This window comes from Venturia canescens, chromosome 5 (assembly GCF_019457755.1).
Source record: "Venturia canescens isolate UGA chromosome 5, ASM1945775v1, whole genome shotgun sequence".
Lineage (NCBI taxonomy): Eukaryota > Metazoa > Arthropoda > Insecta > Hymenoptera > Ichneumonidae > Venturia > Venturia canescens.
This window is the reverse complement of record NC_057425.1, coordinates 13,315,714-13,336,784: the sequence shown is the minus strand read 5'-3', so window position 1 is coordinate 13,336,784 and position 21,071 is coordinate 13,315,714. Positions and strand designations below refer to the sequence as shown.

Below are 21,071 nucleotides of genomic sequence, written 5' to 3'. Positions count from 1 at the left end.
AGCGCAAGTTTGTGGAATGACTTTTTATCTTTCCATTTTATATAATTTTTCGGCTAAAGGTTCCTGAAGCTTTTTTAACTTAATACGGAGATTTGGCAATGAATGAGAATAAAGAATTGCGTAGAATTGTAAATGCACATTTTTATTTCCATGGCCAGCACTCAACAAATTTCTTGATGTTTTTTTTTCATAATCACACAAAGTTTCCATGTTTGGTTTCTAAGTGTATTTATGTATAAATAGTATATACTATAGCAAAAACGTCTCGTACAAATATAATGAGTGTATATTCGACTCAACAGTGTACGAGTCAATACATATTTGAATATATATCAATGTTATTGTTGTTAATTAGCAAGAATAGAATGTTAGCTCAAACTCGAGGCTGCGGGCTACAATTTTCGAAATTGAAAGAAAAAACTTCACAACCAGCGCAAAGTGATGGCAGTACTGAATGAATATCATGGAGTCTCAATTCTATTTTTTCATTTTAACCTGCAATAATCTCAAGTAGAGAGTGTATCACACGACTGTTGTCAAAAAAAAAGTTAGTAAAAAATTAAATAAACTTTCGTGATTTTAAACGAAAAATGGTTGATGAATTTATGTGGAAAATCTCATTTGTATTTTGGAGCTCGTGTGTAGCAGAAGTGCAGAATAATACTGTATGATAATGAGAAGTAAAATATGAAACATAGCAAAAAGAATGCACAAGCGGAATTGTCGGGGGGAATTTCGAAAATTGCGTAATTTATAAACCTAGAGTTAGTGTTCCCAATGTAAGTATTCCTCGTGCCTGAGACCATAAACTATGAAGTTTTTAACGAAATGAGAAAACAAAATTCCTTAACAAAGATCTTGATTGAGCTTGTCGCATTTTTTTTTCGTAGAAACAGTTTGACGACTTTTAGCGCAATATAATTTTGATCAGGCGTTTTAGCTTGTTATATTTTGAACAACACGTGCAACAGTAAGTGCAGGCTTCGTTCTTTTTCCCGATGACTTTTTAATCCTTCATTTCTGGCAACAAATCGTACCAGCTTGTCGTGGCACGTGTGATATCGAGGTCCGAAAGATTCAAATATATCTGACCCATAACGTTGCTCCCCGACGATAGCCAACCTTTTTGCGTACACACGGATATCTCCAAAACTCGAGTGTTCAAATCACCCTGGGAAACAACGTATTCGAATTGCTCGTCGTACGTCGGATTCACGTTGTCCTTCATCACGGCAGTTTTGCGCTTGGTCTCTTTATGACGATCCGGTAAAAGATAAAGCTTCACGTACGGATCTGGTATGTTGAACGGATCATTTTGCGGTAATGGCAAATTTCTGGAAAAAGTTCAAATCATTGACGTTTATAAATGAGTAAAAAATTGTGGCCGGGCCAGGTATTGGTTATCGTCACGGGTGGAAACCCTCAAAATTGACAATGACGACGCTCAATTTATTCAAAGAATCGAACTTTTCAAATTTTCCAAAGTTTCCAAATTTTTTATTCGTCATTGTAAAAAATATATCTTCGGACTACTACTTACGATACTTTGTGCACCACCACGACTAACTTTTGTCGCGGCACGCTGTAACGTAGCGTCAGTTGAATTCTGCCAAGTTTAGCTTCCCCCACTGACGAGGTTTGACTAGGATGCCGGTGAATCAAGCCGGGATGCGCGCCTATTGCTTCGGCAGTCATCGAAGGCATCATGGTTTCTTCAACGACCGGTTCTTCGCTCAAAGAATCCGAAGGGGCTGTAACCCCCACGGTGGTTGACACTGCGCTGTGTGATACACTGTGCACCGATTCTTTCGAAGGCTGTTTTTGCAATGGTGTTGTTGGAACTGTGGAAAATGTGCGAAATCGATTAAAAGAACATTTTTCTGTATTTTATTTTATCTTGTAAATCCAGTGAAACTGATGCCTGCATTTGAAATTGATTGAAAAAATACTTTTTGAGTATTCAATGTTATTTTAAGAGAAGCTTCATTAATACTTAAAAATGTATCGATTTTTCTTACCACTGTTTGATATCGAACTGCTGACTGTTGATTCTTGTCGCTCAATGTTTTTGTTCAATTCATTAATATCATGATCGTCGTCATCTGCTTCGGATGTAGGCTGAGGATCCTCGTACTTCAGAATCTGAAGAGCAATTGTCACTTTAAGCGTCGTTGACTTGAGAATTTGTGTTCGTTTTCGTGAATTTTACAAATCAAGATTTGAAACGTACACTTTTTGTGCCAACTTTATTTCGTTTTGAAGTGACAATCAAATAAAAATTGTTTTCGCATTTTAAGTTATATTATTAAAACTAAAAAACAGTTATTAAAATTGAATTAAATTGTAATTAAAATTTAGTCAATCTATTTGCTTTTACAAATAGGTCTTAATGCAAAAATTTTGAAAGTAGTGTTGACAATTCTGTGAACCCAAATTCGCAAAAAAAAGCTTCAAGCAAAGTATCGTTGAGTTTGACAGATTCCGGGAGCATAGATTATCTAATTGTTGGCAATTTACCCTCAGGGACATTGACAAAACGAGTTTGCTGTCAGGACCGGCACTTTGCAGGTCGTAAGGCTGCTGCATATCTTCCATATCTTTTTTTTTGAGGAGGGAAACCAAATTATAACTCATCGTTCCGACGTTCATACCGGTTTTTTCGTCCGAGATCTGGAATTTTACAAATTATTTGTCGTGTAACAAGTATTCAGGGTGATTAAAAAAAATCGATGGGAATGAAATTGTTAAACTAACCTTCACGTTGAGGCTTGCAGTTTCTGGATTTCCAACCAAAAATGTGAAACCTTGTTCCCAAATTGGATCGCAGGAGCGGAGAACCGTCTTCGTTCTCTCGGTTTTGGATCCAACACTCGCTTCAAGAAAGACGTCTGGTTGTTTGCTGCCTCGAAGGCACTATAAAATTTAAAAAAAATCACATTTACAAAAAAGATTAACAAATCTTTTTATTTTCATGAATTGCTCTCCATTGATTCACTTCGTTTCATGGTTTTTTCACGTACCGGTAAGTTCTTCGCAGAATCAACGTAGAGGATGAGGCAGCCAGTACTCATTGATGTGACTCTGAGTTGTTGTGTTTCAATAAGCGCCTGAGAACAAAAATATCATTTCAATTTTTCTGTTGTCACGAAACCTCGTTGAAATCCGGTAAAAATTCACTTACAGCCTCTAAATCTTTGGCAACTTTTGAAAGTTTCAACCAAGTCAGACGCAGTTGAACCATCCCATGTTTTGCAAACTCAAGAGTTAACCACTGCGAATTAAAAAAAAATCGAATTCGTTTGCTAACGATGTTCGTGGAGGTTTTTTGTAGTATTTTTTCACGACGATGACTCACCGTGTCGATCATTCCCTTCCTCTTGACGCGGCTAACTTCGATAGTGGCCCTGTGTCCAATGACATAAAAATTTGATTAACGAATGTTTTTTTTTTTTTTTTAATTTTTAATCTTGTACTGCAATATGTTTACGAAGTATTTTTATTATCCCGATTCATGTGACCATGAATTTAGTGAAAGTGGCACCGAGCATACTTCAAAACGCGTTAGCATGCAACAACAAAATGCAGTGAAATAACAATTTCGCAATTATTATTCAAATCATGAACGTCAAATGAGCAAAATAAAAGTGAAAAACTTCACACGATATTAAGCATGCAAAATTATTAGCAAAATGGTGTTTCATTGTCAGGTGTTCATTGACGATTTTTGCTGTTTGGACAATTCTCAGTGAGAACTAACACCGAAAGTGTAATTTTACAAGAGAATTTTACCTTAAATTCGGCCAGGTAATGAAAGCAATTGCAATTTTTTACGAATTTAAGAGCACTGGGCATTTTTTGTGCAAATGGCTTCATAAAAAATGTAATTTTTTCTAATCTCTTAAATTCTAATGATCATAAAAAAAAAAAAAAAAAAAAAAAAACATGTTGAAACTCTTGAGATTCTTATGAATTTATCATTTTTCTACCATGCATCATCATTCAATACATTCAATTTTAAGTTGCAAATGAAAATCAGTCAGAACAAATGTTTTGAATGTAAAGAAATAGTTTTTTAATAGATATCTATTTACGCTACTTGAAAGGAACTAACGAAAACTACTTTTTGGTTATTTCTCCGATTTTGACTGGTTGAAATGCTTGGTTGTGATGCACTTTAATTTGTACAACTAGCAGTACCTGCCCAAGGGATCGTCTTGGCCCGTGTTGTCTCTGTCAAAGAGTTGGGTGACGACCTTGTTGTAACCACCAGAGGATTCTTCCACTACAAACTGTTATCACACAAGCTCGTTTAGTTTGTTATCGCGGAAATGAGAAAAACAGGGTTTTTTTCCACCAGATTTTAGCCTTGTCCAGGCAGGCTCGGTGGACTAACTAGATTATTCTTTTTAGTACATCAAAAACGTTATTCAATAATATTTTTGAAAATGATCTTTCACTGTTTTTTATCACGCGTAAAACGACTCGAAGTATACTTTTCATTCAATCAAGCATATAAAATTACTGAGTTTAATAAAAATTTTACCAAAGGAACTTTCAATATGAAATATTTATCTTTAAATCCAATGTTATTTTCGCTTGTTTTCAATATTTTTGCATTTTATGTCACAATCGTTTCCACTATTCCTGTGTATTTGATCTCATGGAAACCTGCCTCATAAAATTGTGAAATTTTGCTTTACTGTTAAGAAACGCTCATTTCTATCATGGGAAAAATTCAAAACTTTTGCAATGTTATTGAAAAACATCGAGGATTCTTCATATTGAAAAATTAAAATAAAAAAGAAAACCCCAGTGTTATTGTTCAAACTAATATTTCACAGCATGCTTAACTACCTGCCAAGTAAGTCATCAGACTCAATACCAGCGATGTTTGGATCCAAGTCCCAAACAGACACCGCAGCATTTAGCCCTATACTTCGTGTATCGATCGCAGCCTGCATTTGTACCATGAGCAAAAACATGTAAATCTAAACGTGTATGCACTAAACTAATTTTCCTTTACGTTCACTAATACCTTTGCAGATTTTTCTAATTTTATATCTGAAAACAATAGGAAGGGTCAAAATTTTAACCTTTTTTTCAATTTCAGGTCAAAGGACTTTCATCGTTCTCATACGAGAACGCTGTTTTCAATCAATTTTATTAAAATACGACGCGATATATTATTAGATAACAATCCATTTGTGCATCAAGCAAATACAAAGCATTGGTTATTAATATCAGACATTCAAACATGCATGTTATAACATGAAATACGTAAAATAAACTGCCACATGCCCAAAAATCACCAGCTCGAGGTGAATTACACATGGAAAGAATTTTTTATTCATTAGGCAAACGTGTAAAAAAATTGAGTCATTCCCAAGGCGATGGGGACGTTTGTATGCCGAAACTTAATTATGAGCAATGTATTGACAGATTTAAATGTTGAAGAAAATATGCAAAAATTATGAGTGAACAGACTGAAAATGAAGATTTCGAGCTCTGACAGGAAAAAAAATGTTTCCTGTCAAACATGTGTGATTCATCCCTAAGGCCCAAAAACCAGAAATTGCTAAATAAATTCTTAAAAGCACATCGATTTCAGCCCCAACGTCTGGCGACGTTTTGCCTATATTCATTCATGCGTGATTCAATGGGGCACAAATATTTACACTAATTATTTCTCCAGGATTCTACCGAAAACTACGTTCTAGGATTTGAGTTATTAAAATGTACGTACATTTTTTCTGATAGATTGGACTTTATTCTTCGTTACGTATAATTACGATAATGAATGAATTGCTGATGATTGCTTTCTTGGTTTTTACTAAAATTTGTGGAGGGATGACAGATTTTTGGTGGAGTTATTTCTACGATCAGTCACGAAAACGAATTTTTGTGGGATTCTTTATGGGAACTGTATAAAGATTCAAATGACTGTAACAATATCAATGGGAATCATTTGTTTGAGGTACTTTTACTACGTACAGGAATTTTTTCAGTCGATTACTATTTATGGTTACTAACGAGTGGTGATTTTCGACGAAGCAGTATGCAAAAATGGAAGAAGAAAAAATATTTTGATGAATACTTCGGAACAGGAATATTCAACTCTTCGTAGCTATTTTTTTCAAGAGCCTCAATTTTTTCAAACTTTCCAACAAGAAAACCAATCCATTAGGGTGCAAAAATGATTGAACGTATTTGGAAGATTTGAAATCATGGAATAGACTTGAGCACAAAAAAGAACATCTGACATGAGACCTGAGAAAAATGGTAAAAATAAAATTCCAATTTTTCAACTTTTTAACGTTTCACAGCTCAATTTTTGCTATCCAAGTTACTATTTGTCCCCTTTGACTTCACGAACTACGAAGCATCGAATGATGAGGGATGAAAAAAGAAGTATCAACATTTTTCTTGTCGAAGTATTGATACAACGATAAATCGGAATTGCCATACCTGCCGAGACTCTCGTCACCCTTAGTATCGTCATAGTCCCAAACGCATATGGTCATCTGCTGGGCGATGGCGGATGTCACGACACACTAATCCCATACAACATCACGCATAACATCACATACACACTAATCCCGGGTTGTGAGTTTTCTAATATTTCAATTGTCGTTACAAAAGTATGTAAAAAGGTAATTTTATCGAACAACTTCCACATGGACGCGTTAAACCATCAACGGACAAATAATGAAAATTCATTAAGGAAATTGACGCTGAGAAAATCAACAGAACGGAAAAATTTTTTTACCGAAAAAATTGAAAAATTTGGACAATCGTGAGATTTCCTTTGAAAGATTTTAAAGAGAATGAATCGTGATTACGAAACGAATTAATGAGTTAGTAAATTTCACGCTTCCGAAAAAGAAAAGCAACCAAAAATTTCGTTTTGTTTTGCATCAGTTGTAGATTCCAGAAAAATTGTGTTAAAAGTCCTTTCGCCTTAGACTGATTTTTAAAATTTGCGGCACGAGTCCTTATCGATACCGAAAATAAAGATAAAACTGATTATGAGTAATTTGTGGAATGCAAAATTTTTTGTTCAGCAAAGCACGTGCATTTGAACGGAGCTTAGAAATTTTTTCATCTTTCCATGTTGGAAAAAATTGTTCGTTTTACCTCGCACCAATAATCCCACTTCGGATCGACCGTGTTGTCTATCGTTTTTGTTCTGAACTCTTGAGCGCCCACGTTTATCACTGCGTAAGGATCCGATTTTCCTTTTCCAAGAACTCCGATGTCTTTTTTCATCAAATGCTTCGCTTGCACCACGTGAATTCTCAATATTCCCTATTTTGTTGTAACCGTGGGAAATAATTACGATTTTGTTTTTTTTTTCATCTCAAAAAATTTTCATCTCGAGGTATGAAATCGCCTCTTTAAATTGAAATTAATATGCTTAAAAGGTGGAAAAATAAATTTTGAAATTTTTCGTAATATCCATACCTCTGGTTCGGGCATTTTTAGAGTTTCTGCTGGAACTTCTTCGCTGAGGGGAATAATGAGTTTGTTTGGTAGCACCATGACTGCCGCTACTTGCTCCTTAATTACCTTTCGTAATACCTGACTGCAAAACAATTATTTCAATCATAAATAATTTTTTTAATCAAAGACTTTCGATATTGAAAAAACAATGAAAACGTACTTGAAACCAGGAAGATCGAGAACATCAGCAGCACCAACAAGATTGAAATCAATGGATGGGTTATTCAAAAAAAACACCTGAACACCACCGACGAGGGGAACTACATTGAGCATTGGCTTCATAACGACCCGAATTATGCCACGAAGCTAGAAAAATAAAGTTCCATAGTTTTTCATAACGAATTTCGAAGAAGCTGTAATAAAAATGATTTTAGGAAAATTCACCTGGAAATCGCGAATTCCACCTTTTAGATTCCCAAATGAAAAAGAAATATCGCAGTCACCCGCATATCTGAAAAGAAATTCAATTTTTACTCATCATTCATTGAAATTATGAAACTAACTACAGTCATGACAATTTGAACTCACAAAATATCGCAATCGAGAATAATTTCATTCCTCGATGTATTTTTTTCGTAAACTTTAATACCGTACACTTTAGGAGGCTGTAATAATAAAAAACAATGACTCGTCACCCAATCATGAATTAATAAGAAACAATGTTCGTTGATTGATAAATTGTTAATTATTTTTATCCATACTTACAATACGTCCCAATACTAATCTCTCAAATTTGAAACCTTTCAATTTATATTCCGAAAGTGCTTGAACAATTGATGGCTGGATAGTCTCCTTGAAAATTCCTCTGACAAAATGATTCATGCCAGGCCACACCTTGAACAATATCTGTCAAAATATTGAACATAATAGTGAAAATATTAAGAAATGCATCGACAATTGTTAATAAATGGTTAGGTTCATATAAAGATTTTATATAATATTGATAATTGATGTATCTGACTATTTAAAAAAAAAAGAGGAAATTTTCAGACCATAGATGTACATGTATATGATTTTTAAAGAAAAATCAAACACTTGTGTGAAACAGTGTTTGAATTATTCTTTTCTATTAAAAAATCTGCTTTCGGTGCCATTTTTCAAAGTTTTCAAAATTTCTGAACGATTCCATCAGATAAAACCATCAGAGATCATAAAGCTCATTATTAGTGAACAAAATAATAATTTCAAATTGAAGAAGAAAAATATCGGTCTTCAATTAGTAAAAATAAAAAATTTTTGACGCAACAACATAAAGAATGATTTCAAAGCAATCTCTCAATAAATTCCCAGGTATTTAGACTCTAGTGTAGAATCTCTATAACAACCACAATAGATTGCCAATGATAGTAAAGGTAATTACCCGATTCAACCATTCGGCTCTATCAAAGTCTGGGAAGTAAACCCATGATGGCAATTCATCGATTCTGCTCATAATTAAATCCTTTTCTTTGGCCATCACGGCAGCTTGCGCAGTAAGTCTTTTCAATTCGTTGTTTCGAGTATTTTCAGATTTCCATACAGCAAGCGCGACAGGAGCAACGAGCCAGCCAATGCTTAAATTCATGTAACCCCAACTCCAGATGATTCCTACTGCAGCAAGTTTCATCGCAAGCGATAAGCCCAAAGATGACATGCTCATGTAAGGCCATGGTACCGGTTGTACTTCTGACTTATCTTCTTTAACTTTGGTAGAAGATTTTTCCTCTATCAAAGCGGTCTCCGGATTTTCATCTTTGGCACTCTCTCCATTTGCAAGGGACATTTTGACTATTTGTATATAGACAAAATTCGCTCGTTCACGATTGTTAGTTCAGAATAATCAACCCCAATATTTCATATCTATAAAACAATGAGGAAAGAGAATTTGAATACAGATTTAAAAATTGGCATATTACGTAGCTGTATTGAATAATTTTCCTAAGCCATATACTGAATAAAACTAAGTAACAGATTCATATCTAATGAAATCATTTAAAAATGATATTATTTAATTTATAACGAAATTGATATAACTTTTGTTTCGCCACTTTATAATTAAATTACCGCGTAATAGAAAAAAAAACGCGAATTCACAGTTATATTTCGTATACACAGTGGAAATTTCACCTCTGGTAAAAATTATAAAAATAACGCAAGAGCACGCATATGAAACTGAATAGTGGCAAACCGGAGTTATTGCTACAGGAAAGCAAATGACGTCATTGCTCAAAACAGCTCAAAAATATTAAAATTTGTTCTGCGACCGACGCACACTTGTCTCGTATGCATGTATATGTGCACACACATACAAACTCATCCCCTTTCAAGGTCTTATCTACGGTCGGTACAAATAATTATTAATTTTCCACATAATATCGTCGCAATATATAAATTAACAAAAAAATAAATTATGTTAAAGACGAAATATTGAATATAATGACAGAATATAAAAATAGTTATTTTCATTCGAGAATCAAATTTATTAAAATTATAGTTTTTTTATAGGTTATCCTTCGGGAAAACAGATGAACATTTTTTTTTGACTATTTATGACCAAACTACAAAAGGTGATAACAGTTAAAATATAAGCCAATGTAAAGTTGGAGTTAGGCATTGTTGAAAGTAGATCAATTTTTTTACTTGTAACCGTTTTAACAAACATCTTTCAAGATTTTGCCGGTCACGCCGGCAACATGCTTAGACATGTCACGTCTATCTTTTCTCTTTCTCTCTCTGTCTCTTAGTCTGTTTCTCAAGTGCTCCGTCAGAACGCACCGTGCCATTTTTATCCGAAAAGAAAAAAAAAATGGTGGAAGTATCGCTCTATGACTCCGCTATCTGTCGATTATGTGCAGAAAACAATGGAAATGGAGAATTATTATACACCGTTGACGGTGACGAGATTGATTTGAGTTCGATGGTTAATCGCTACTTGCCAATAAAGGTACGACATTCGAGTTTTTACATTTTCATACGACGAAAAAATAAGACCCCAACTTGACTTCCTATCGCACGGCAATATGGTGGTTCCACTGATTTTCGTTGCACACACGCTGCAATCGGAATTCCACATCTACTACATGAATCAAGATTTTATTATGAATTCGATAGGAAAACGGGCCAACGAAAAAAAAAACAATAACAATGTTGCGAACGTAATTTTTGAAAAAATTCTACTTTGCGATGAAATTTACATTTTTTGCGATCTGCAATTGGTAGTAAATATCGTCGTCATAAAAATGGAAACTGATCACTTTTATGTTAATTTTATTATGTTGAATATGTCGTGAACTTTCTGATTTTCAAAAATTTCTAATACCTTTGGGCGAAAATGACAAAATCGTTAATTTTTCGAAATCAAAATTAGCTATGTTTAAAAACAAAATGCACAATTGAAGACTCCAGTGATTTAACAATTTATCGAAAATGTGTTATTCTGCAGATACGTGATGATGGAAAATTGCCAAGGACCATTTGTCCCGGCTGTAATATTCAGTTGGAAGCTACAGTGCAGTTTTTTGAATTACTCGTTGAGGGCCAACGTAAGATACGAGAGATGTGGAAGGAACAGGTAGAATGTCAACGCAGAAGTGAACGTGAACGTTTAAAGAATGAGCGTGAAAATTTAGATAACCATGTTGAATCATCAGAACTGGAAAATTTATACAATGAGAATGGTGATGAGGAATTTGCCCAACAAATCATCATCAAGAGTGAGTATTTAAATAGTTGAAAAAAAGTTTCTCATGTTCGTATTTCAAACGTAATAAAATTGGTAAGTTTGAATTTCTAATGTACTTCAAACCAGGAATTCCATTTGGAAACGTTTCAAGAGTTTTCTAATTTTTTGAAAACAAGTTCTATTCAGAAAGTATTTTAGCAACAAAAATGCAGTATTTTGCATTCATTTGCAGTTCTCCCAGATGGTTCGATGTATGCAGCAGAGCATGACATGAGTTTACAGATGGAAGGACTCAATAAGCCAAGAAGAAAACGAGGCCGGCCTCCTAAAAACACTTCTGAACTTGAAGACAAAGTAATGAAACCACGATGCTATTGCAATCATATTTTTTCCACTTTTCCAAGATCAGTCTATATACAAAATGCTTCTTTTTTCCAATACTGTTGAACAGGATCTTGCGGAAGACATTGTGGATGGAGTTAGCCAAGAAGATGAGGAAAAGATTGAGGATGACCTTGACGATACTGATGGGGATGGTAGGCGGCGACGGAAACGAAAAGTTCCTAAGAGGTAAATTGAATAATGCCTTGTAAGACATTACACAATGACAATGATAAAATAGAACAATACTAAAATTCCCATAAAATTTCAATGTGAGCAGTGTATTATTGAAAAGAAAAAATCAATTTGTAGTTTTGTTGTTATTTTTGAACTAATTTGTATAAATTCCACAGACAAATTATACAAAAAAAGTTGTTTCTGTAAGAATTCATTATTTTGTTAGGAGTACTGAATAAATTCTCGTTCCCGATCGATCTAGGTTTTCAGAAGCAGTACAAGGTAAAGAACTGGAAAGAATATTCAAAGAGGAAGGAGTTATTGACGACGACGACGATGGTGCGGATAATGTCATCGATGACCCTGAAGAAAGAGTCAAAGTGCCATCACCGGATGGCCAAGAAGGTCAGAATTTTTTAAAATCTTCAAAATGTGACAATTAAAAAACTTTTGGAGAATGAAATTATTATGTTGTATGAATAGAAATAATTGGTCACTTGGAGACTGAAGAGGGCAAAGATTTGGGTGAGCTGGTTATTGTAAATCGCTCTCGTGGCCGTGGACGACCAAAGCTGAGGAGACGTAAAAATAAGTTCACTTGCAAATTGTGCGGTCGAGGTTTTCTCCAGAGGAGCCGATACATAATGCACAAGTTAGTAAAAAATTTTTTATTAATTTTTCAAAATCTGAACTGAAATTTAAACTGGCACGTTTGCGTTTATTTTTAAGGAGTTTTCATAAAGGGATAAAGTTTCAATGCTCCGAATGTAAGAAACAATTTACGAACCGAGAAAATTGTGCTCTTCATCAAAAAACAACTGGCCACAGTGGTGAGGGTATAATCGACGGGATTGAAATTGATGAACCGCATCTTAATGAATCGGTATCCGACACGAAAAATTTTGAACAAACGAGTTGCGACATATCGCACTTGAAAAAATTGACCTCGCCAATACTGAAAAGTGAATCTTCAAGTATGGAAAAATCAAGGCCAGAAAAACTTGAAAAAAGTACAGACAATAGAAGAGAAAATAGCAAAGAGAGTCTTGAAACTGAAAACAAGGAAATGATAAAACGATCGAGCTCAGTAGAACCTGAAAATTCACTCAACAAGGCCAAATCTTCTGAATCCGAGTCACCAAAAAAATCCTCTACCTCTAAAGAACGTTTTGTCACTAGTGGCAAAATCGTTCCGGGAAAAGATGGCAAACCTTTTGCTTGTTCGGTTTGCAATAAGACATTTATTCAGCAAGCGAGTTTGAAAGAACATCAATTGACTCACGAGGTATTTAAAAATTTCCTCCATTATGTTGAACTGTTGATATTTATTTTCAAAAATTTTCAGAAATCTTAGATTTTTTGGCATTTCTCTGATTTACGTGTAATGCATTTTTTTGTTTACTATTCTATTTCAATTGAAGATTCAAACACTGAATGAAAAATTCCGGATTTCAAACTTTCGTCGAGTTATTGGATGCCCAAATCGTGTTCGAATAAAATTTTTGACTCGGCTCTCATTTCTCAATAGTAAATTAAATATTTTTGCAGACGAACAAAGCAGACAAGGGTTATCCTTGTGACGTTTGCGGCAAAGTATTGAATCATCCGAGCTCAGTAATTTACCACAAAGAAGCGGAGCACAACGGACGACGTTTCGTTTGCAACAAATGTGGCAAAAGTTTCAAGCATAAACAACTTTTGCAACGTCATCAGTTGGTGCACTCGGACGATCGTCCGTATTTGTGTGGCTCGTGTAACGCAAGCTTCAAAACCAAAGCCAATCTAATTAATCATCAATTTACTCACACGGGAGAGAAAAAGTATTCCTGCGAATTGTGCGGACAACAATTTGCCCACAAGACCAGTCTCACGTTGCATTACAGGTAAAGATCAGGATTTTGATGATTGCTCCTTAAAATTTCAAAATTCATTGTGATTCTTGATTTGTTTCCTCTAACTTTTTATCAATTCAAAATAGATGGCACACAGGTCACAAACCCTATTCCTGCCAAGTGTGCAACAAGAGTTTTTCCCAAAATGGAAATTTACAAGAGCACATGAGAATTCACACAGGCGAAAAACCATACTGCTGCGATCATTGCGGACGCAAATTCACAACTTCTTCGCAATTTAAGCTTCACGTGAAACGTCACACTGGCGAACGACCCTGGAAATGTGAATTTTGCGCCAAAACATTTTTGCACAAAGACACGTGGAAATGTCACGTTCGCAGACACAAGGGCGAAAGACCTTTTCAATGCGCTCACTGTAATCGTGGATTTACAGAACAATGGGCTCTGAAAAAACATCTGCGACTCCATACAGGTACTTTCAACATTTTTCAAATTTATTTCTATAGGAAATATCGATTTTTTTAAATAAATGAGATAGCTAAAATGATTGGTTCATTCTTGTAGGCGAAAAACCTTATTCTTGTGAGATTTGTGGCAAAGCATTCGCGGATTGTTCGAACCTGACGAAACATCGAAAGGTAACATTTTCAAAACACACTTTCGATCGATTTCATTACGAATTTCTTTCCAATCGAATTATTTTTTAAAAATATGAGTTTTCTCCCCATCAATCAGGTACACCGAGACAACAAAATCGTGGCCATCAACGAAATGTCAAAGGCATCAAATGACAGCGAGTTATGGCAAATCTTGCCAGCTGGAAACGATAGTGATGAAATGGGGGACCATATGACACAAGTTATTGGCCCGGAGGAAACGTCCGAAGACGGGATTCCTCAAATCATCTATGTGTCTTACCAAGACCCGGATGATCCTAATCAATCTCGAACTTTACATTTCGGTGAGTAATTAATATGTAGAGAAAGAGAAGCGGGAAAAATGCATCTTTGAAAAAAAATTTTGAATCTTACGTGGGACAATTTTCCAATGTCCAGGATTATCACTACAGTTGTTCTCTGTTTGTGGAATATGGAAATCAGAAACTCCGTAAATAACAAATGATACAAATTTTATGTTCTTTAAATCAGTCGACGTGGGAGTGATGGACGAAAAAGAGGGTATTTCAACGAGCGTAGAAGACAGACAATCTCTGCCAACACTGGACGTTTCCGAGCCAGTACAGATGATAAGTAAACGAAATGCTCAAGAGGAAGAACAGGAAGATCCAGCGGAACAAATCGAAATGGAACTTGCCGAACAAAACCTCCAACTCCAGGTAAAAAAAAGAACAAATTTCGGACTATAATTTAATAAATTAATTCGATTGATTCAATTTTGAGAAAAAGTCATGGTCAAAAAGTTAACCAAATATATAAAATTGTTGTTTTCTTTTTGCTTTAGATCACTGATGAAGAAGGCAATCCTATTCCTCTTTCAGTACAGGATGCTAGACAATTACTTGCAGGTGGAAGATTTGTCAGCGAATTGGCAGATGGGCAAGCGATCAGAGTTTCTGATGAATTAGCTCAACAATTGAACGTTCAAGTTCAACAAGACGTTGATGAAATGGAAGAACCAGTTACGACAGTTTCGACCGCATCAAACCTCGGCTCGACAACTGTCAGCGACGCTGCAGCGATTGTGAAGGCTTTGGAGGTAAATGAGAAAATCCTTTTCATAGAACGAGACTTAAGAGCATGGATCAGTCGACTAATCTCACCTCGAATTTTCGAAATGAAAATCCTCCGCTGTCGTTTGACTAATCAAAAAAAGGCTCTGTCAGCGGACGCGGAAAGATGGCAAAAATACGCTGACAGGGGCTTTTTTTTATTGATCGAACCGTGTCGAACATATTCAATTTCGAAAATTGCAGCTATCTCTCTCACACTCACGGTGGCAAGATAGCGATTGCTCCATCACCTTAAGGAGTTTCGGTTCAAAAGTCTAAATATTAAGAAATTGATCAAATTTGGTGATAATGTTCTTCAACATCAAGTGCGAAGACACAAATTTTTTCAAAATTTTCTTCTACTTAGTTATCGAGTAATTACGCATTAAAGCAGATTTCTTATGCCCGGAATGTATACCTATATATATGGAAACGCTATGCTTATACACGTCAACTTTAGTGATCAATTACTCGATAACTGTGAAGAAGAAAAATCTTAAAAAATTTGTATTGTCAAATTTGGCACTAAAGAATATGTTCACCAAATTTTATAAAATTTTGAACTTTTTGAAATTTTTTATGCTTTTAGCATGGTTTAGCATGGCAACATTGTATCGCCTGTACCGAAACTCCTTAATTGATGATGTGATTTGATCTAATTTTTTTGTTCAATGTTGAAATTTTTAAAAAGATTTTCCATGATTTTGTAATGATGAAGTAATCTTTCCATTAGTTTCCTGCTTGTTAATTGCCACGAAAGATTCGTTTTGAAAAATGAAATTTCGAAATTGCGTTGCTTGTGGAAAAGGTTTTTCTATGGTTTTAAAATACACAGTGGAAATTTGTCATTAACCTTAATTTCTTGAATTTCGACACAAGTTTTACTCGAGAGAATTAAACATTGACTGTTTGATCAAATTTTCGAAAACATTTCGCAATTAATGGAATATTCCTTACATGGATTGGACGTAAAAATATTTTTTTAGTAATTACGAAATAAACTTCATTTGCCCGAATAAATCTTCCAATTCTGCATGGAAACGACGTCAAATTTCGTGAAAAATAATTATTAGAGATTAATTTTCAATGCATTGCTGTAAATGTCATTGAAATCAAAAACTTTTCGTAAACTCGAGAAGAAATCCCATTGCATTGCGAAATATTGAAAATCCTTTTATTCCATCATAAATTATATGGGACAAGACAGAAACTGCGAATGCATTGGTCAAGACTATAGAGTCTCTTGATATCCAAATTCACGAAAAAAAGATAGCAAACAGCCTCTAATAAATTTGAAATTGCATATAATAGAATGTTCTCGATACCTCTGCGAAAAATCCAGCTCTTCCGATTTTCATGAGTCAAAATTTCCGCGAAGGTATGGTGAAGAAAAGTATTTGATGCACGGTAATAAAAGCACTAATGATGTTAGTTTGCCGTTTGTGCATTCGGCTTGGGGGACGATTTTATTCGCGATTTGAAAAGTTCACTTTCCTACCTTATTGACGTAATATATTTTCTGTACTGAGCATTTTATTTAGTCAAAAAACACAAAATTTGTTACCAGGATGAAGACACGGATGCAACGGTTGTAGCGGCAGTGAACCAAATGGCGGGTGAGCCCGAGATCGACGACGGTGCTCAAACGATTGAATTTACAACCCAGGACGGTCAAAAAGTTCGTCTCGTAACGTCGTATCACGTCGACCCCATGCAGCTGACGTCAGAGTATTTGACAATAGTTTAAGATGACTATAAAACCATGATGAATCCTGAAGAGATTTGTCCACAAAGAAGGGGAATGCTCGATCAGAATTAATCAATAGAGACTGGAATTGACTGAGAAATTCATCGAAACTCTAAATCGTGGTTGTTTCCCTTCTATGAACGACTATTATTATTATTATTTTTTTTTTTATTATACAATCCTCATCTATACGTAGGTGCATATAGTAAATGATAGCAAAGAATAATTATACTCTCATTGTAGCGCGCTAGTTAAGCGTCTTGGTAGTAACAATATATTTTTATTCTCTGCATTATGAGAACCGCTGCAGTGGAATGAAGAACGAAAATTTCCAAGTGTTGATCACAGAGCTGCGATATATCTACTAATTGGACTTACCGTGTTTGAAGTATAAATTTAAAAGTGATTATAAAAGCAACGAAGCACGGGGCGAACGACTTGAAAATCGACCGCCACTTCTGTACATATTTAGTAAATACAAATTTTTCTTTTCTTTTTGTAAATATTATATATTTTATTTACTTTCGAAGATCAACCGAATCATTTGTAAATGTCGAGTTGAATGAGGTGGGGAAAAAAAAAAACAATAAAATCGCTCACACATTTTCATCAAGTTTTATGAGATGCATCATTTGTATTTTCCGTTTTTTGCACGATCAATATTTTACATGTATAAAAGTTTAAAATAATATTCGTACAGATGTGTTTTTTTTTTTCGAAATAAGCGAGAATATGGAGTTTTTTGTTTGTTGTTTTCTAATTCAGAGGCGACAAATTTGAGCATTTAGCGTGTAAGCACAGTTGTGGGACGTAAAAGAATTGAGTGTGCTTATCTATCGTTTAAAGCCAACGTCGATACGAACTCCACCGACTTTAATCTCATCTAAATACGTTTTGTCCCAAGCTTCACCAAATGTACAATTATTTCCATTGATAATGATAAACTCGGCGACCATCACGAGAATTTTTAATATATTATTTTTATTATTTTTTTTTTTAGCTTTTTTATATTCCGAGACTCTGAGAAACTCTTCGAAGAAACGATTATCCATTCGAGCACAGAATAAACGAGCAACATCGATCAACAATTCAATTACCGAATAAATTACTTCTTCAAAATTCAAAAGATAAACGATTATCGCTGTGAAAAATGCACATTGGTACGCACGAACTGATAACAATTAGTACTTTTTTTTTTTCAAGTCACAAGAACCAAAGATTCTTCAGCACATCATCATCCTTCAACCGGACGTACTCAACATGAAATTTTGAGTGTAATCATACTCTATAGTCGGTATAACTGATTGTACGAATTTGAGAAATATTATTAGATACATGTGGACTCCGAGCTCGCCACCTCCCTCCATCACCGTTTCTATTATCTTTTTCATTACTTCGGCGTGTCTGAAAGATAACGAAATCTTAAGTATTTTTTTTCCATTCAGATTACAATATATTTTTATTTTCTTCAGAGTTTTTCTTGCGTTCGTTATTCATATTTTCACGTCAAACTATTATAAATTGGAATTATGAACCATCAACAGTGTCCCACGAATGAAAAATTAACTTTAATTTTACGAAACTCACTTTTATTTTAATTCTAGAGTTCCTATTGGTTGAAAATGAAAGAAAAATTAAAGTCTGTAGCTCTCATAAAACGCACGTATCGTCAAAAAAATTTAGCAGTCAAAAGTACAAAGGATAGACGAATCGACTTCTTTTTTGAAGCATTCCATTATATTTGCCATACTGAATTCGCAAAAACTCTCATTAGACTTTCATCAAGATGAACAAATTTTTGTTTACCTGCAAGGATGAACAGAAGCCATGGGAGGCCCAGGTAAATGTGGATGAGTCTCCATCGTGACTGTCTTTTTGGCATGATCCTGACTGACGTCTTCGTACATTTCCTCAACAGTCAGATGTTTTTGTTTCTTTAACAAAAAAAATCTATGAAATACATAAAAAATAAGAGTGGATCTCGAATTTCACCATTTTCAATTTCTTTTAACAAACCTCGTCATATCCGTATAACCACAATCTTGGAGTTTGATAATATTTGTCGTAAGTAATATGCAAATCGTAAGTTCGCGTATGGATGATTTCGCCTTCAGGAAATTCGCGCTTTTCCTTCGATGGTTTTTTGCCCGTTTCAGCAGCATATTTATCTTGTTCGTCGAGCATACCGCTGACCTCAAAAGCCTCCATATCTGCGGCTTCCTCATCTTCATCCTCATCATCGTCATCCCCATCTGCTGAAGTTGGCGAGGATTGTGCTTCATCCAGGGTCATTTCTGAAACTTTTTCATCTACTCCACCAACTGATGAGTCATAGTGATGGGTATCCACCCAACCACCCTCAGGATCATCAGCTTCGATTATACGCTCTTGTTCGTCGCAGTATTCAATCTGAGAAAACCAGTTTTGCGAAAATTTAACAAAGATAGGTTTAGTTGACTGATATAGTGGTTTCAGTATTTTCAAAGGGTTTTACTCGAAAGGGATGAAAGACAATTGGTCCCCTGAATTTATTTTATTTATAACACTACAATTTGATTGCACTCAATACTGATTTCAATCTATAACAAAAAAATGGAGTATAAAATAAGACTTTTTTCACTAACATAGAGCAATTACATTTGATGAGACTATTTTTTATATATAATAATATTATACTATGTTCACATTTGCTAAAGTATGACTCACAGCACTTAATTTGTAGTTATGGGTATATAATGATATATAAAAAACTTTGCTTTATACAAATTTGAAATATTTCTATTGGGGCTTCGAGACATGATTTGTTTGTTGTCATTTCAACAATGTAATGTCGCCAATTGTTCATACAGATTGGAGCTAAGACTTGTGTCGAATGTGTTAATACTTTTTTTCTAAAAATTCCATGAAAGGATCGACAAGGAATAAAATTGGTCATGTGATTTTATGAACCAATTTTCAGACAACAGAATGTTCTCTCCATTCAGCCATGCAAGCTTCAATTTAATGATTAATAAATTATTTCCAAAATGTTACCTGCTTGCATCTGCGACTACAAGGTACGTTCCTTGTGAGCAAAAATTGTTTCTTTTTAGGTAAGTAAGACTTGGTTCTATCCTCATCTCCGGTGGCCCACTGCCAGGTTGGACAATGGTGGACTAGGTGATCACCGGCAGCAACAAATTCCTCAGGTGTCAGAACACCAGTTTCACGAAATTTGCTTTCCTATCAAAGGAATTCCAAAATCAAGCGAGAGGAATGAAAACTCCATAGAATAAATAGATAAAGATATTCTTCTACTTCCTTGATAGTCTTTTAATATTTTTTTGAGAATTTAAAATTGATAAAAACATTTTCTTTCAAGATAAAAATTTTAGAAACGTTTGCAGCAAAAGTTTCATGGAAGAAATAAGTTGATAGTAAAAACAAAAATGTGTCATACCTTGAGTACAGGGGTTAAATATTCGGCGACACCAAGCGCCGTTCCTTTAACCGAATTAATAACACTCTGCATTTTTATAATTTCTTGAAAACTCAAAGTTTCCGATAAAATAAAGAAGGTCCTCAATTCGTACGTATTCTCGTTTGATCCCGTTGCGTCAAAATTGTTTTACTCAAAATTCCAACTCATAACTACGAACGCAAAAGTGACTAAACTTTTCAGTCTTTTCACACACGTTTTGACACTTGGATTCCACTGCTCATAAATATATATATATACATATATTGTGTGTGTGTCTATAATTTGCAAAATCGATCTTGCCGTGCAGAACACGCACACGTATACACGATCGACGCATTCATATGCTGATATTTATTTCAGCTCAGATTTTTGGTTACAACGGAAAGAAACAAACAGCAACGCGACCAAAGACTGTTTTCAATTCTACGTTTCGTGTGAAATTTCAGACATTCGACCTTCTACGTATGATATATTCCTGTTATTTTTTTCCGACGTAGGTTATATTTTCAGGTTATTTGAAATTGTACCTCCGTATATACAACAGCAGACACCGCAGATAAATG

General features: G+C 34.8%; 3 protein-coding genes across 8 annotated transcripts; 1 reads left to right on the top strand and 2 right to left on the bottom strand.

Annotated features, from left to right (window-relative positions):
* Positions 1 to 121: 121 nt before the first annotated feature.
* Positions 122 to 10,542, bottom strand: Esyt2 (extended synaptotagmin-like protein 2). Of its 6 annotated transcripts, none has more exons than XM_043420706.1 (17): positions 10,416 to 10,542; positions 8,861 to 9,339; positions 8,206 to 8,346; positions 8,029 to 8,105; positions 7,885 to 7,951; positions 7,661 to 7,806; positions 7,462 to 7,582; positions 7,135 to 7,305; positions 4,855 to 4,955; positions 3,356 to 3,404; positions 3,182 to 3,271; positions 3,021 to 3,107; positions 2,755 to 2,913; positions 2,518 to 2,670; positions 2,019 to 2,142; positions 1,541 to 1,841; positions 122 to 1,334 (listed from the first exon to the last, which is right to left on the bottom strand). In XM_043420706.1, exons 2-17 carry the CDS (start codon positions 9,260 to 9,262, stop codon positions 1,007 to 1,009), a joined length of 2,517 nt encoding a protein of 838 aa, XP_043276641.1. In that variant the 5' UTR covers positions 9,263 to 9,339; positions 10,416 to 10,542; the 3' UTR covers positions 122 to 1,006. The 6 variants fall into 6 exon arrangements, with proteins under 6 accessions (XP_043276641.1, XP_043276642.1, XP_043276644.1 ...); XM_043420707.1 differs by having other exon boundaries at positions 10,445 to 10,496; XM_043420709.1 differs by lacking the exons at positions 4,855 to 4,955; positions 10,416 to 10,542 and adding exons at positions 6,466 to 6,551; positions 9,607 to 9,755.
* Positions 10,220 to 17,661, top strand: LOC122411701 (zinc finger protein 41-like). The gene is made up of 14 exons (XM_043420702.1): positions 10,220 to 10,423; positions 10,922 to 11,192; positions 11,394 to 11,515; positions 11,613 to 11,731; positions 11,982 to 12,124; positions 12,203 to 12,371; positions 12,449 to 13,004; positions 13,268 to 13,602; positions 13,698 to 14,044; positions 14,137 to 14,210; positions 14,308 to 14,533; positions 14,721 to 14,908; positions 15,034 to 15,288; positions 16,869 to 17,661. The coding sequence occupies exons 1-14, from the start codon at positions 10,286 to 10,288 to the stop codon at positions 17,046 to 17,048; spliced, it is 3,123 nt and encodes a 1,040-aa protein (XP_043276637.1). The 5' UTR covers positions 10,220 to 10,285; the 3' UTR covers positions 17,049 to 17,661.
* Position 17,662: 1 nt separating this feature from the next.
* Atg3 (Autophagy-related protein 3) lies at positions 17,663 to 21,029 on the bottom strand. The gene is made up of 5 exons (XM_043420712.1): positions 20,488 to 21,029; positions 20,082 to 20,270; positions 19,065 to 19,457; positions 18,855 to 18,982; positions 17,663 to 18,452 (listed from the first exon to the last, which is right to left on the bottom strand). The coding sequence occupies exons 1-5, from the start codon at positions 20,557 to 20,559 to the stop codon at positions 18,290 to 18,292; spliced, it is 945 nt and encodes a 314-aa protein (XP_043276647.1). The 5' UTR covers positions 20,560 to 21,029; the 3' UTR covers positions 17,663 to 18,289.
* Positions 21,030 to 21,071: the final 42 nt, after the last annotated feature.